The sequence below is a fragment of the Numida meleagris genome, chromosome 1 (genome assembly GCF_002078875.1).
Source record: "Numida meleagris isolate 19003 breed g44 Domestic line chromosome 1, NumMel1.0, whole genome shotgun sequence".
NCBI lineage: Eukaryota > Metazoa > Chordata > Aves > Galliformes > Numididae > Numida > Numida meleagris.
Genome location: NC_034409.1, coordinates 1,953,471 through 1,970,406, shown reverse-complemented (window position 1 = coordinate 1,970,406; position 16,936 = coordinate 1,953,471). Strand labels below are relative to the sequence as shown.

The following is a 16,936-nucleotide window of genomic DNA, read 5'->3' as shown; positions in this document are numbered from 1 at the left end:
CCTGTAGTTACTTTCCAGACTTGAAAGGTTCTGAACATAAAAAAGTCTTTTGTCTTGAGCTTTGTCTTGATAATTGGTGGTAATGAGAAATGAAATGCCAGAAAAGAAAAGAACATTTATTTGAGGCTTTACAGGAGTGAGACTGCATCAAGTTAAAAAGCTCCAGGTGTGCATAACATTGAAACTTGTCTGTGCAGTTCAATCACTGGGAAAGTGGCATTTATCAAGGACATAACTTCAAGCTTCTCTGCCTGCAAATATGGACTGTCAGAAAAGACAACTTAAAGTCCAGTAGCAGACCCTGCAAAAAAAAAAAAAAGCTTTTTCCAGAAGAAGAAAGTTCAGTGCATGACAATGTGAGGTTTTTGGTTTTTAAGTACAGTAAATGATTGATTGTTCCGTTTGTTTCTCAAAAGGCACATTGGAGAGCTGGATGTTGGTTTTAATGATTAGCTTTGAGAATAGCTTTTTTGTAACGGGAAAGGTAAAAATTGAGCTGAAGGACTTGAGTGCGAAGCTTTGGATTTTGTTGCGTGTGTTTTAGGCGATACTTTCACTGGATGCCTTGTAGCTTTTTTAATGACGTTTTCCTCTTTGCTTTCCTTGCTGCATTTTCATCTCTCAACTTCTCAGTTTGACAAATGCTGTTCCTGATTTTGTTCTTGCTTTGCCGAAATTGCTGACAGCTCGCAGGGCAGTGATGAATGCCTGCAACCCCCCTGAAGTGACTGAGGGTTAAAGCACCTTTGGGATTGGGAAGTTTGGGATACGTTCCCACCTGCCAAAGGAAGGAGATAAAATTAGCACTTACGTTTACTTCTACCCAAAGTTGCTAAGCTGTGTCTGCATTGCTTGTTGACCCTTCTCTATTGGTATGTACTCTGACATGTTAGCTCTTCCAGGAGAAGTGCATTTGTTTTTTGCTTCATCTGCAGCATGGTTTTATGGTCATATTTAAATAGCTGTTCAAAAATAGATTCTGGGAGGAAAGAGGATGGATAGTCCGTTGTGTGAAATGATAGGAACCCTCTACGTGCTGCTTGACTTGCAGTATGGCTGGGATTAGGGGGAGTCCTGTTCAGTCCTCTGATTGACAGACAAATTCTTTTTCAGCATTGACATAATTTGGGCTTTCAAGACGTCTTTAACAAAATCATGATGAAATTCTCCCCTGTGGACTGCCAATATGTCAGCGTTTGATTGTTCTGTGACTTCTGTTAAGTGATGTAGCGTGATCTAGGTCATAGATGCAGCTGCATATGGCAGAGCAGCAAATGGATGTTCTCCTTCCATGCAAAAAAGATAAGTTCATATTTAAAGACTTGGCAACATTTTTCAGGAGGAAGGAAGGAACTACTTTTAATTTAAAAAGTTGGAGTGCCCCAAAGCTATTTCAGGATCATTCTTGACTTGGAGGCAAGCAAAGTAATACGCTGGTGATGTATGTTCTTTCAGTATGGTTAATATTTACTGGTATTAAGGGACCAGACCTTAGCTTGGCTGTCTGCTTACTGTATCTCCTTGCTTTTCATTTTTAATGTTTAGCTGACAGGCTTACTACAAACTTAAATCCTAAAGCACAAGCAAATGTCTTATTTCAACAATAGTATCTTCAAAGAAAAATCAAATATCTAATAATTTCAGATTTAAAATTCTGCTTTTCTCTGTAAAAGGTGATGCACAGTAAAAGAAGCTATGCTTGCTGTTATTTCTAATTCCTTTCAACATCAGCCCTGAAGTTAGGGATGCTGCAGAGGAGTGCTGTATCTTTCTAAGCAGCTGTAGAAGATTTCAGAAATATTTAGAAGTAGTAAACTGGGAGATATTTAGAAGTAAACTGGGAGAGATCCAAACTGATAGTGTTGCTTTAATACCTTAGTTTGTCCTTCTTGGTACCTTTTGATCATGTTTGTTTTTAGGATACAAAGGAAGATCAATTAAGTTTCTAGTGCCCACTGGATGTCAGCTGGTCTCTGTTGAAGTGCATGAGCACAGCAACGTTGCTTATGGCCTGTGCACGTATGTTGTATGCAATATAGTTGCATGTCTGCGTTCTCATCCCTGGAAGTGTTCAAGGCCAGCTTGGATGGGGCTTTGAGCAACGTGATCTAGTGGGAGGAGTCCCTTTCAACCCAGACCATCCCATGATGCTGTGATCCCTGTCTGTTGCTTGTGCTGGATTATGTTCCTTAATTTGAGACTTGATAACCAAATATCAAAAATTAAAAAAACAAAACACCACAAATAAACAACAACAAAAACCCACAAAATTCCTTTGAGTTGAAAAGCACCTTTGAACGAGTAATACCTTTCATTAATTGGTTGGCTATGTTTATTTAAATTGTGTAGTTAAGTGACATTGAAGTGGAAATGCTAGGTCATGGCCTGAGCCAGTGATGGAGCACCTGGTGGGAAGGCAGGGCCAACCCAGGGGAGCTCAGTTGCAAGCAATGCACCTGAGTGACTGGAAGGGGTGGAGCCAGGATCCACCCCTTCCCAGACCTCATTTAAGGGTTGGCAGGGGAGGTGAGGGTATCTCTTGCTGGAGATCCCTGCCTATGTGAGGCCCTCTGAAGGTAAGCAGCTCTTTTTCTTTATTTCTACATCTGTGGCTGCTGCATTTGGGCTCATTCTCATTTGCTGTAGCCAAAGGCTTTGCTGCCCTGCTTATCATCCCATTATAGCATTACAGACGTAATTCTTAGGTAAGCTAGAAGCTGAGGTCTCCTAAGCTTTTTCACCTGTACCACTACTTTAGGCAAATAAAATTTAAGCCCTTTTTTTCCAACTTTTTCCTAGAAACTGGAGTAATGTTTCATTGGTGTTTGTGTAATGAGAAGAATAAAGCTGTTGAAACAACGTTGTCAATATCTTAACACTTTTCTACTTGATAATCCTTTTAGTTTAATACTTTTTGCTGTAATTTATGTAACAAATGATATTTAAAGTGGCTTGTCTTATACACGCGTTCACAATTTTTGAAGAATGCTCATTAGATTTCAGTTATTTGGATACTGAATCCTCTATATGTGTTGAATTTTCTCTTTAAGAGTACAAATAATGAAATACAACTTAAGCCTTTTCTGCTTTAAAAGTATTTGTGGATAGAATTGTCCTGGTATTCAGATACTCCTCTAACCAAAGGGAAGGGTTCTGAGAGGTGCATGAGAAGACCTTTGAAAGTTGTCATGTGTTTTCATTCCAGGTGTCAGCAGTGGACTCCTTGGAGGGTCCCCTTCTTCAGGTGGAGGGATTGAGTGATCTGAGACTGGAGCTCCACAGCAAGAAGATGAACATGCACTTAGTCCTGATAGATGAGTTACACCGTCATCTTTACATCAAGTCGACTAACAAAGTGGGACAACGCAACAAGGAGAAGGGCAGAATAAGGTTGGTTTGGTGTGATGCTAACTAAGGGCAATGGGTCTGGGAGGGAAGAGGACAACTTTCTCCCTATCATCAGCAGAAACTTTCTTGGGACAGTAACATCAATTGGAATTTTCATTCTTAGAGTAGATTTGTAAGCAACTTTCTTGTGCTCGTGGCAGTGAAGATCCTGAAACCCCCAGGTACGCTGATGCTCTTTGGAGCCTTTGAGCAGTCTGTTCTTCTTTTGCTTAGTGATTCTGTTGTTTCTTGCTGCTTCCCACAGAATTATGATGAGGTCAGTTCCTTTTAGCATTCTTTTCCTTCTCTGATACATATACCCTTCCCACAAACACCATGATTTTGAGGCTCTCAGGTCAGGCAAAGGGAAGATCACAGAGGAGAAGTGCTCATCTTTTTTAGCACACTGCCAGGGTTTAGAAAACTTCCAACTGATCATAAGGTCATTAGCCAGAAGCCACAACACTGAAGTGCCCAAGCAGCATCTTGGTTCTGTAGTGTTTCAAAGGTGATTTAAGGATTTTGATATTCTTTACTTGGTTGGTGCTTCTGATCAGTGGGAATTCAGCTCAACTGATACTTTTTCCTAATTTCGTGAATTCTAAGTTTGATGGCAGTAGAATTGTTGGGAGGGAAGAAAAAAAGATACTGGCTATAAAAAAAAAAAAAAAAAAGAAAGTGAGTGATTGTCACTTTTGAAGAGCAGGAAAGATAATAAACAATGATGGGGTGCAACAGAGGAGTCAGCATATGATTAAGATGCAGAGGAAAGATAAATTAGCATCTTATTATGAGAAAGAAGGAATAAAAAATGCTTACCAAGAATAAGAGAAGAGATAGTAAGTTTCATTAAATGAATTTGTGAAACAAAGAATTGTTTGAAGTTGAAGTTTCTAGGAAAGGGAATTGTTAGCAAGTCCTTAGTCTCTTCCTTACTCATCTTGTTAATTAAAAACAGACAAAAAGCTTTGGTGTACCCAGACTATGCAACTACTAATTAACTGCAATTTTGTGTGACTGCTACAGGGACCCTTATCTTTTTCTTGCTTTGTCTTTTTCCACATTCGTTGTTATACATCATTGATACGACATTAATACGAACACTTGGATCAAGGACAATTTTGTAGCTTCATTTTGTTGCGCTGCCCTAGACTGCTGTCAACTAGGATGCAATTATGGTTGCAGTTACTTAAAGTCAACACAGCAAGTGCGTTATATCTAACAATGCTAATCTGGAATGCGTAGCTAATCCCTGTAAGTGTGGCATTGTAGGTATGTAGAGTGTAGGTGCTTCTTAGGCAGGATAGTAAAGTTAGCTCTTGTTTTTGTAAGTATTTTGACCTCTAAGGGAACACACAAAACTCATTAGAGGAACCTTCTCTGCTTCTTTCCCTTTAAAAATGATTTCTCGCATTTACTCCCATGCCATATCCAGCTTTATGGCTTTCATTATGCAGCCAAGGCAATACGACGTATTCTTGGCAAATAATACCATGTGAATTTATTATGGAAATGACCAAGTCTTTCTACATTCGGAGTAAGAAGGTTCCTTTGGGGAAGGGTGCATGTAGATGTGCACAAAACAAGAATTTGGAGGGGAGGAGAAAGTGAATATTTTTAGAGGGTGCTAGAAGAGCTTGAAGGCGTAAGTAGCTTACAGAGACCATGGAAATGGGAGCATCTCCACTTTATATGTGGTTGTCTAGAAAGGTCTTAACAATTCTGTCTCAACTTTTTATCATGCTAGCTGGAGCTAATTGTGCTGTAGGTGAATGATGTTGTGGCCACCAGTCAGAGAAGTCTAGAGCTGTCATAAATTCAGAGTGGCCTTGGGTTTCCAAATTTTTGTCATCGATGCAACAGTGTTTCCCTCGTCATTGCTTTTTGGCTTTTGTTTTCTTCATTCAAGTGTATGTATGCATTGTCACTTGTACCCATCTGTGGATTTGTGCTTTAATTCAGGTTTTGTAAACCTCTTTATCAGAACTGATATGCGTACTCTTTTGCTCACACATTTAAGAAGTAGAATGATTAATTTTCATGAATGAGGATTCTACATGACAGTAAATTGTTTGTTTTAATTCTCTCCCCTCATACAGTTCGCTTGTGAAAGATGCCTCTTCTGTACCCCTTATGGATGTTACTAACTTGTCTACACCTCGAAAGTTTCTTGAAACTTCCCAGTTCAGTACTCCTGGAAGCTCCAGCAGTGAGTATTTGAATCATTTGTTGTGAGTACTCAGTACTCAGTGAGTACTTGAGTCACCTGGCTTATTTTGCAGCACTTCAGCTGGTTTTTCAAGAGTAGTGGGGGCATACCATCCCCTCTTCTTGGATGTCTGCTAATGGGGGTCCTGAGATAAAAAGATACAAAGAAAATTTGTAATATACTGCAAAATGAGTGAGTGGTAAATCCAGTGGCAGAATTCAGTCATATCTGCAGGGTTTTCTTTGGCAAGTAATCCTTTCTCATCGTCTTAAATTAATTGCACTTTGTTTTCCTTGTCTATCCTGGTGTTGATCATTGTTCTTGATATCTAGGACAGAAGAGATCTGCAGTCAGTTCAGTTTCTATAGAGGTCTCCTCTATATTTAATGTAGGCAAGCAAGTACATGTAGATGTCACAGAAGTATTTTGCTGTGTTGGAGCCAGAAGGTCAAAGCTTCTTCTTTTACTTGTTACAAAGTTCTTGGGAACTTTGACTAAAGGACTCCCTAGACACAGGGTTAATCTGGTGGTCTTTATATACCTGTTATAACAGATAGTAAGCAAAATACTGTTTTATTGGTACTTCTATATGAAGCTTTGAAAGTACTGCACAGATGGGGAATTAATCCTTGTATTGTTTTGGTGGATTAATGTGTGGTTGTCCTTGTTCAACAAATGAATAAAAAGAAGAATACAGAAGTGACCTACATCTCTTTCCCACTTGCCTCCCTGTCAGTCTTCCTCAAATTGAGATTATTTTTTTTTTAGTCTTCCCTTTTTTCTTTTGTCCTTGTATTTGTCAGCTTGAGTCTGTTGTTTCTTGACATTCTTGCCTCCTAGTCTGTCTTGTGTGATCATTCTTCTCTTTTACTCGTTTTTGTTACGTAGCCATGTTCCTGTTGAGGTGGTTTGTCTCTCAGTCTGAGGCTGTAGTTCTACCTAGTTGAGGTTTGTGAGGAATCCCTTGTGATGTGCCTATATAAATTTTCAAAGCTGGAAAGAGCAGCTTCATCATGGAAGCCTGGGAGAGAAACCATGCAAAAATTCTGAGCTTCGTCATCAGAATTGTTGTACTTATCCCACGTAATCAGTGAAGCTCAGTTCTTGCCAAAATCACGTGATTTGGGGAGGTAAGGGAATAAACCACGCAGAACTGCATGCTGTTCCCACCGCTGTAAATGTTAGCCTACTTTTGTGGTGAGTGAACTGTGTAATATCTGACATTGCTGATTGTTTTCCGCCCAAAATATGAATCCTCCTAGCAAAATGATGATGATGATAATAGTGAAAAAAGTCTGAAGTTGCAGAGCTGATAGGAGTCTCCCATCATGCTTTCTTGGTGGGGAATAGGCAGCAGGAGATGCACCTGTTGAAAAATGGAATCCCTATCTTTCATCATCTTCAGCGTCGTCTTTGTTTTCTGCTTTTTTTTATTGCTAGTGTAACAACCGCCTTAAATATGCTTTGAAATTATTTTTTTTGACACATTCATCTTTGAAGACTTTCACAGCCCAGCCAATTCTCATCTCACCTGCTGAGGCTGAGAAGGCATTCATTAATATCCAGAACTGGCTAGAAAAAACAGAATTAAGCGGACATAAATAAGAACAAAAGAGTTACGAAGAGAAGAGACAGATTGTTTTTTGATTTCTGTATTTTAGACATCCCGGATAAGTTCTTATTTGCCTGGTGTAGTGTTGATGACATCTCTTGTTCTAAGATTATCTGATAAAATTATCTTGTGCCATGTGTGAATGAAGGTGCAAGGGTACAAGCGACAGGTAAAAATACAGAGAGGTCTCTAAGAAATAGGTTGTTTGTGGGCATAAAATGGCATTGCTGCTTTGACTCCAAATGTCAGAAAACAAAGGCTTTGATGGCTTAATTCTCAACTGTTGTAAATTGGTATAGTTCAGTTGGGGTTCTGCCATCAAACTTCTTGTTTGTTCAGATCTTCTCTTGCTGTTCATGCTCGTTGCACCAGAAAATCTTTCACCTGGCTTCTTGTTTCACTCTATTATTTGGCATTGTGCTGGGCAAATGTCCTTCAGACTGGGAAAGATGGAGGATGTAATAGAAAACATTCGACCAGTGTGAAGTATGCATATGGTTCTGCTTCAAGTGCACAATGTACTTATGTACATATTTTTCCAGATAATTTTATTTAAAAGTAGCCTTTTCCAGGGCTGCAAAACTATTAGATTTAAAACTTATGTGTATGCATAACGAAAGCTGTTTCTGCCTGTAGTCGTTTAGGTTCTTTAGCTTTTTATTGATGAAACAAAGTGGCCATGCATATTAATGTACGCCACTATGAAGCACTGACTCATTCAACCTATCTCAGCAAAGAAGGTGCCAAGATTTTGTGTCCTTTCTGCATTTGCTTCCCAAAGGAGATGTTACCTTGTGTTGTAGACTCTTTGTAAGGAAATTAAAGCAGTTCCTGCTGCACTTAAAATAAACTATATCTTCGGTAACATTCACCTGAGGATTGTAGATATGGCAGTTCACCGGTAACACTTTCCCTTCGTGCCAGTTCAGAGAAATAAATTCACTTCTAAACTTTATTTCTCTGCATGAACCTCCTGTATTCTGAAGTGTATTTATGGCAGTTTCTGCCTCGCCAGACTGTTCCTGGAACCATAAAGTGTTCTCACTCAGTACACAGAAAACCCAAGAGCTCTCTTTCCTGAAAAACTCATGGAATTGCATCTTAGAAAACCAGCGGAAGACATCTTGAAGTGGTAACAATGTGTTCTTGTGGATGGGATTTGTGAATTTTATGCAGATGATATTCTTCCATGATCAATATACCTCAGCTGCAAGAGAAAAAATTAGCTTCAAAGATTGGCTCAAATTGGCTTCACGGATTAAATGTTTGGTTACTGCTCAAGAGTGCAAGTCCCTGTGTGTAGGTGGAAGCGTGGGGAGACCTGTGAATCCAGCCCTCTGAAATGCTTTCAGGAATCCTGGAGCTTTAAGGTCCAATTTTAAAGGTGCTCTAAAAATGCCATTCTGGCATTCTCTGTTTGTCGTCACGGTTGCTTCCACTTTAAGCATGCTCAATAAATAAATACAAGATTTTTTTTCTTATTAACATCGCCTGGGGATCTGATGCCAGCAGGGTAATTTTTCTCAAGCATTCATACTAGAAGTTAAATCCTCTTGCTAAACCTGACTTGTCCTGTTTGCTGTGTTGCATTTGCACAAGTCCAACCGAGGACTTAATCAGAAGGTGGTGGGAATCCAGCAGTGAATCTGATTTTTTTTCCTGCTGTCATTATAGTGCTGTGTGAAAAGCACAGTTTGTCTTGATTGTTTCAGGGTAAATTTTTGTGCCTACGTTATTTAAGAGGAAGCCTGTTCCTGCAGTTTAAGAATGTTTTGCAACTGCACAGTAAACATGAAAGCCTATGAGGTGACTTTTTTTTGTATTGTTTTCTAGGGCTGTGCTTTCTCTCTGATCCTCGCTAAGGGTTCACATTCTGACTCGATGCTGAGCACTGACACGCACAATGCATGTGTGTTTGGAGGAGGAAAGGGAAAACGGAGAGAGTTTTAGATCGGTGTGATGAAATCCAAAAAGAATCCTTAGTCTCCCTTCTTGTAGAATTTGATTAGTTGTTTCTAAACACAGTCATAAAGTTATTTGCTGCTATGCGCTTCTTTAAAACTTGGAGATACAATGCATCAGATGGATTTTCAAAGTGACTCACAGAGGTACTTGGTACAGTTTTCTTAGAGTTAAATGCTGTTACAATGTAGGTTTGAGAGAATGGCCTGTCAAATTCCGAGGTCTCTGCTTTTGGAAGACTGATGTCCTGAAAGCTGACGATGGACCTGCATGAATCACAATTTTAGAGAGAGGAGATTTGCCCTGGGGCTTTGAGGTTATTGGTCTGAGGTCAGTTTCCTTTTGGGCTTGGTACTAAGGCAGATCAGGAAATGACCAAAATCTTTAAGGGACCATTTCTGAAGTAACTGCCCCTTTGGTGCCCGGTGGCCCCAACTAACGAACAAAAAAAAGGATTCAGCACCTGAAATTAGCAAGTTGAATTTCTTCAGATATCATGTGCCTTTGGGAGACTAGGGGTTTGCATTATTTCCTCTGGAAGTATTGAAGACACAGAATTTATCACCTGGAAGGACATGAATCATGAAAAACAATGAATGAAAAACAAGACCCAAGGATCTTTTCTTTAGCTCTGTTACACTTAAATGAGTTATCAACACAAGCTTTTCTGGGGATCCTTCAGTTGGAGCAGATGTTTTCATAGGGTATCGTCAAACCAAGGAAACTTTTCTACCTTTCTGTCTGCAAAGGTGATAAATCAGTGATGCACATGATTCAACTTTCTAGTGATTTGAACTGGACGTGGATTTTGACTTAGACATGGAGTTGAGTGGTTTTTTCCGATACGCAACTCATGTTGTAAAGTGTCTGAAAATGTCTGCGTATTTCATTAGAGGGGTTGTGGCAAAGGTGTTGCTCCTTGAGGTTGTTTTTCTCCTTAGGTTGGTTGGTATGGGCCTACGTACAAAAGTTGATTGCTGGGCTGATACAACAAAACAATACGATGGAGCTCTGTTTAACTTAAAACTAGAAATTGAAGCCTAAAGGCATCCTTATGGTGGAGGTGAGAAGGACAACTGAATCTAGAGCTAGAAATATTTATTCTTTCACATTGCGTTTTATTCATTACACTGAAAGGGTGGGGAAGGCTGATAATGAGCAGAGTAACCCAGCGCCTGGGTCCAGTCCTGTTTAACATCTTCTTTAGGGATGGATTGCACCATCAGCAAATTCACAGATGATCCAAGGTGCCTCTAGCCTCAGCCAGGCTGGAACTCTCTAAAATTTTGTTCTTCTTGTTATTGAAAACATCCTATGGGGATCTTCTTTGGTGTACTACTTTGCAAATGAAGGAAAGGTTCAGGTTGGATATTAGAAAGAATTTCTTCTCAGGACTGGTGATACATTGGAACAGGCTGCCCAGGGAGGTGGTGGAGTCACTGCCCCTGGAGGTGTTCAAGAAAAAGGTAGATGTAGGGACATAGTTTAGTGCACAGTACTGGTGGTAGGTGGACAGTTGATCCAGATGACCTTAGTGTTCTTTTCTAACCTTGATGATGATGTGATTCAAAGGTGTCTTTAATTAAAATTACTTTTTTTCCCCTTTTTTAATAAAAAAAAAAAGTTAGCCAAATATAAACAGCAGCCCCGCAATCCAGAATAATTAATCAAAACAAGCATTGAAGGGGTAATTCAATCTTTCATGGGTCCTGTGCATAAAGCAAGTGCTTATGGCATGAACTACAATATTAGCTCTTTAAAGGGAGAGCATGCATTTAGCCGACGCAGTTCAGGTAGAAACTGGTGCATGTTGAAAGCAAGGCAGCCTTATGCTTTTGTCCAGATCCCAGTAAATGATACAATTATTCACAATCACAGTTAAAGAATAAATATAGATGAAGCTTGCAGAGGTGATCTGTACGGACATCATCTTTCACCGGTGGAGCTCCTCAGCCCACAGAAAACAGTATGTGGGCTTGCAGTTTTAAAGGTGAACTTGATAAGTGTTGGTCTGCTTTGATGCCTTTTTTGATGAGGTGAGGGACTGATTTGTGGGCCAGAGCTTTGTGGTCAAATAACCCCTTGATGACATGAAATTGTAGAAGGGGATGTTTGAAGTAGGGAAGACACAAGAAAAGAACATCTTCAGTATCCCAGGGTTGGGATCTTGTCAGATCTTGTAGATAAATGGGTCCCCAAGGCTACCCAGGATACCTCTTTAATAGGCAGAATGTGCAGGAAACAAAATTCCTACTGTTTTACCAAAAGGCGAGATCTAACAGAACGTATATACCGATGTGTTGCTACTAAATAGTGAACTGTGCTGTTATTTGTAAGAGATGTAAATCAATGTCCTGACTACTTAAGGGTGTTTCAAAATTGGTTTGCTCTTTTGAAAATGGAAGAGTGTTCATCTTCATGTTCTGGCAGAATTCTCAGCAAGATTGCTGCCTTCAGTCCTCTTAAATGCTGTCCTCACATTTGGATGTAGCAGTGCTTCCTCCCTCTCTTGTTTTCACTGTGTGATTTTTAAGAGTAATTTACAGCCCCCTTACGAAGGTGCTGCGTTGTAATGATGGGGACCTGTCTGAAAGGTTGTTTAGGCTCTGAATGCTGTGCACTGAACTCGGAGCAACAAGATTTTCATTTTTATTTTTAAACAATAAGTTAAAACCTTTCTTCCTCTAGCATTTCCAGTGTTGTCTTTTCCACTGCTATTGTTCCCAAGAGCTCGTTTTCTGTGTTTGTGCCTGGCATGCTGTGGTTTTTAAAGAACAGCAAGGTAGCATTAGCAAAGCGGGTGGACCACGTACACACTGCACAAAGTGCTTTGCAGCCTCATGGGTTGAAAGGTGTGTGAGAGATGAGAGCTTTGAGTAGAAATGTGTGCCTCGTGTTTTTCCCAGACATTTTTGAGAGAGCTCCTCCAGGAAGGTAACGCAGCCAGAAGCCCAGCTGAAGTGCCTCTGTACCAATGCACACAGCACGGGAAATAAGCAGGAGGAAATGGAAAACGTGGTGCAATTGGAAAACTATGATCTTATTGCTGTCACAGAAACATGGTGGGATGATTCACGTAACTGGAGTACCATGCTGAGGGCCCTCACTCTTTTTTAGAAGGGATAGGTGAGGTAGGAGGGGTGGGGGAGTCACCCTCTCTATTAAAAAGTGGATAGTCTGCGAGGAGCTGTGCCTGAGCAACTCAGGAAAGGATTGAGAGCTTGTGGGTTAAAAATTAGAGACCAGACAAATAATGGGTATCAGATGGTTGGAGTCTACTACAGGCCCCTTGATCAAGGGGAGCCTGATGAGGAGGGCTTCTTGCTTCAGCTGCAAGAGGCATCCTGCTTGTAAGTTCTCATCCTGGTGGAGGATTTCAACCACTCCGGGATCTGCTGGGAAAACAGCACAGTGAGCTACAAGAAGTCCAAGAGATTCCTGGAGTCCATGGACAACAACTTTCTTGTTCAGGTATTGGACAGACCCACCAGAGGTCAAGCATTGCTGGACCTGGTGCTCACCAATGCAGAATAGATCGTAAAGAGGTTAAGACTGGAGGCAGCCTGGGCTGCAGCGACCGTGCCCTGGTGATGTTCATGATCTTGAGGAACACGGGCCTGGCAAAGAGTGGAGTCAGAACCCTGAACTTCAGGAGAGCGAACTTCAGGTTGTTGGGTGAGATCCCCTGAGAAACTATCCTTAGGCACAAAGGAACATAAAAGAACTGGCAGCACTTTAAGAATGCTTTTCTTAGAGCACGAGAGTTCTCTGTCCCTCATAGTAAAAAATCAGGCAGACAAGGCAGGAAACCAGCGTGGCTAAGCAAGGACCAGCTGGTCAGACTTGGGGATGAGAAGGAANGGGGGGGGGGAAGGAAAAGCAAAAGCAGTGGAAGTGAGGATGGATGGCCTGGGAAGAATATAGGGATGCTGCCTGGATGTGCAGAGGTGGAGTCAGGAAAGCCAAGATGCGATTGGAAGTGAACTTGGCAAGGGAGGTGGAAAAAAATCCAGGAAGGGATTCTTTAGCTGCATTGGGCGGACAAGACAGGCAAAGGAGAGTGTACCCCCTCTGATAAATGAAAATGGAGAGCTGACGTCCTTAGACATGTGGAAGGCTGAGGTGCTTAACTAATTCTTTGTCTTGGTGTTCACGACCAGTCAGGCTTCTCATGCCTCTTGCGTCCCAGAACTTCTGAGAAGCAAAATCCAACCCAGTAAAAGAGCGGAGCAAGTCCCAGACCATCTCATGAAGCTGAATGCGTTCAAGTCTTTGGGCCAGATGACATGCATCCCAGGGTTCTGAAGGAAATGGTTGATGTGGTTGCTAAGCTGTTCTCTATTGTATTTGAAAAATGATGGCTGTCAGGCAAAGTCCCTGGTGACTGGAGAAAGGGAAGCATCGCTCCCATATTCGAGTAAGGGAGAAAGGAAGACCTGAGGAACTACAGGCTGGTGAGTCACCTCTGTCCCTGGGAGGATCATAGAGTAAATCCTCTTGGAAGAGATGTTAAAGCATATGAGAGATGAGCAGGTGATCTGAGACAGCCAGCACAGCTTCACCAAGGGCAAATTGTCCTGACCAATCTGGTGACCTTCTCTGATGGAGTAACAGCCTTGGTGGACAAAGGAAGGGCAATTGATGTCATCTACCTGGACTCATGCAAGGCCTTTGAAATGGTCCTGCACCGTATCCTCATTGCTAAATTGGGTAAATATTGATTTGAAGACTGGATTTAAGAGGTGGACAAAGAATTAGTTGGATGGCTGTAGCCAGAGGGTTGTTATCAACAGCTCAATGTCCAGATGGAGGCTGGTCATGGGCGGTGTCCCCCAAGGGTCTGTTTTGGGACCAGTACTCTTCAACATTTCAATAAACCACATAGGTAGTGGAATTGACCATACCCTCAGCAAGTTTGCTGCTGACACCATGGTGAGTGGTGCAGTTGACACAACAGAAGAGAGGGATGCCTTCTTGAGGGCATGCTCAAAAAGTGTGCACATGAGAATCTAATGAAGTTGAACAAGGCAACTTGCAAAGTCTTGCGCTTGGATTGGGACAGTCCTAGATAAGGAGTTCTTCTCCCAGTCTGTACTCTTGAGAGCAGCCCTGCAGAGATGCACTTAGGGGTCCTGAGGGATGGAAAGCTGGACATGAGCCAGCAGTGTGCTCTTGCAGCCCAATTGGAAGGCCAATGGTATCCTGGGCTGCATCAACAGAGAGGTGGCAGCAGGGTGAGGGAGGTGATTTTCTCTACAATGTCTTTGTAAGACCCCATCTGGAGTACTGCATCCAGGTCTGGGGCACCCTGTACAGGAGGGATGTGGAGCTGTTGGAGCAGGTCCAGAGGAGGGCCTCAAAGATTATCAGAGGCCCGGAACATCTCTCCTATGAAGAAAGGCTGAGGGAGTTGGGCTTGTTCAGCTTGGAGAAGAGAAGGCTCTGGGGGGACCTCTTTGTGGCCTCCCAGTAACTGAAGGGAGTTTGTAAGCAGGAGAGGGACCAAATTTTTACATGGCCTCATAGTGATAGGATGAAGGGGAATGGCTTTAAACTACAAGAGATAAGATTTGGGTTAGATGTTAGGAGGAAATGTTTTACTCAGCGAGTGGTGATGCACTGTAACAGGCTGCCCAGGGAAGTTGTGGATGCCCCATCCCCGGAGGTGTTCAAGGCCAGGTTGGATGGGATCCTGCGCAGCCTAATCTAGTGGTTGACAACCCTGCCCATGGCAGGAGCATTGAAACTCGATGGTCTTCAATGTCCGCTCCAACTGAAGCCATTCTATGTTTCTGTGATACCTTATAATTAGTATTATGCTCTCCATGCCTTCAGAGTGTCTCCTGTATTATCATTGCATTTTTATTTAATAAGCTTATTCTGAGTGCTTATGGGTTTGTTGAATCTGCCTCCTTAACTTGCAAAATTACAAGTTTAATTAGAATTAATTGGAAGAGGCATGCGCGCAAGAGAACAAAGCACTGTGTGATCTCCCCAGATGTTCTGCCTCCGATATTGATTACTCAAAACCTGATGTCATTCTCCATAATATTGTTTGATGATCTTGTAGGGTCCCTTCTTACCTCTCTTTCCAGAGGGTCTGGTTTGAGCTCAAGGTGCTGTTGTTGGGATTACATGACAGAAAGGAACAGTCTGCTATGGAGGTTGGTGTCAGGTGGCACTGAAATAGGCATTATCCATCTATCATGGTGCTATTTATAAAGCAGCACCATATGGGATCTTCAGGACATTGTTTCTTTTGCTTTTGTGCTATCTTGGACAGAGCTTCTGCTTTTCTGGGAGTGTTGTAGCTTTGGACAGTGACATGGCTGCATTCTGCTTGTGACATGCCACTTTTCATTTCTGCCATGTCATTTCAATTGTACTGGTGGATCTTTTGATATTCATTCAGGTTCTTGGATAAGTATTCACTTAAGTAAAAAGGAAAAAAAAAAAGCAGTTGAGCAGTAGAATCATAGAATGGCTTGGGTTGGAAGGGACTTCAAGGATTGTAAAGCTCCAGTCCCCCTGCTGCAGCCGGGGCTGCCAATCTCCACATCTAATACTAGACCAGGCTGCACGGGGCCCCAGCCAACCTGGCCTTGAACACCTCCAGGGATGGGGCATCCACAACCTCTCTGGGCAGCCTGTTCCAGCACCTCACCACTCTCATAGTAAAGAACTTCCCCCTGATATTTAACCTAAATCCTTCAACTTAAAACTTGTCCTGGCAGTTGATTCCCCTCCTGTTGGTAGGCTCCCTTTAGGTACTGGAAGGCTGCAATGAGGTCACCCCGCAGCCTTCTCTTCTCCAAGCTGAACAAGCCCAGCTCCCTCAGCTTGTCTTTGTAGGGGAGGTGCTCCAGCCTCTGCTCATCTTGGTGGCCTCCTCTGGACCCTCTCCAGCAGCTCCCTGTCTTTCTTGTACTGGGAGCCCCAGATCTGGACACAGTACTCCAGATAGGGCCTCACGAGGGCAGAGTAGAAAGGGACAATCCCCTCCCTCTCCCTTCTGGCCACCCCTCTTCTGATGGAGCCCAGGAGACCATTTGCTTTCCGAGCTGCAAGAGCCCACTGCTGGCTTATGTTAAGTTGTTCATCAACCAGGGTCCCCAGGTCTTTCTCAAGGATTTCTCCTCCCAGTCTGTATATATGCCTGGGATTCCTCCAACTCAAGTGCAAAACCTTGTGCTTTGCTGTGTGTTGAACCTCATTAGATTCACCCAGGCCCACCTTTCGAGTCTGTCGAGTAGATACCATGGAAGTCATCTGTCACCCCTCATCCCTCTGATCAGAGTTCAGCACCAGTAAGATGAAACAGCCGTTCAGGCTTAATTCCTACATGAGGAGCCAGTGTGGTGGGTGGCACTGCTGCAGGTGGCATTTGTCCATGCACTGTCACTGTTAACAAGGAGTTAGTTCAATTTGCCTTCCAGACACTTATTTGCCGTGCATTGTCTCAATATGTTTATTAAGTGCTACACTCAGTCTTCAGCAGAGACATCCTTTTGTTGTTGCTGGGCGTTATCTGTAAATTAAGAAATGTTGATTAATGAACGTACTTAAAACAAGCGCAGTACCTCTTGCTTTTCTCCTTGTGTCGCTTAGCAACAGAATTTCTCCCAGTGCTGTCCCTGTCACTTTAGGAGGACCATATCCACAACATCCTCTCTAATTCTTCCAGTTTTTCCTTTCAAGAAGCCTTGCTGAAGCATTTGAGTAACTTCATCAAACCCTTGACAGACGTAATAAAGCAGAATGGGATA

At 42.2% G+C, this 16,936-nt stretch overlaps 1 protein-coding gene across 6 annotated transcripts in view; it reads left to right on the top strand.

Annotated features, from left to right (window-relative positions):
* EXOC4 (exocyst complex component 4) overlaps positions 1 to 16,936 on the top strand; it is a 397,026-nt gene that overhangs the window by 38,438 nt on the left and 341,652 nt on the right. For 5 of the 6 annotated variants that reach the window (XM_021384283.1, XM_021384286.1, XM_021384285.1 and 2 more), the window contains 2 exons: positions 3,206 to 3,390; positions 5,487 to 5,596. In XM_021384283.1, coding sequence (XP_021239958.1) covers positions 3,206 to 3,390; positions 5,487 to 5,596 — 295 coding nt within the window. Of the gene's footprint in view, positions 1 to 2,534; positions 2,577 to 3,205; positions 3,391 to 5,486; positions 5,597 to 16,936 lie in introns of those variants that run through there. The other variant, XM_021384287.1, reaches the window with a different exon arrangement.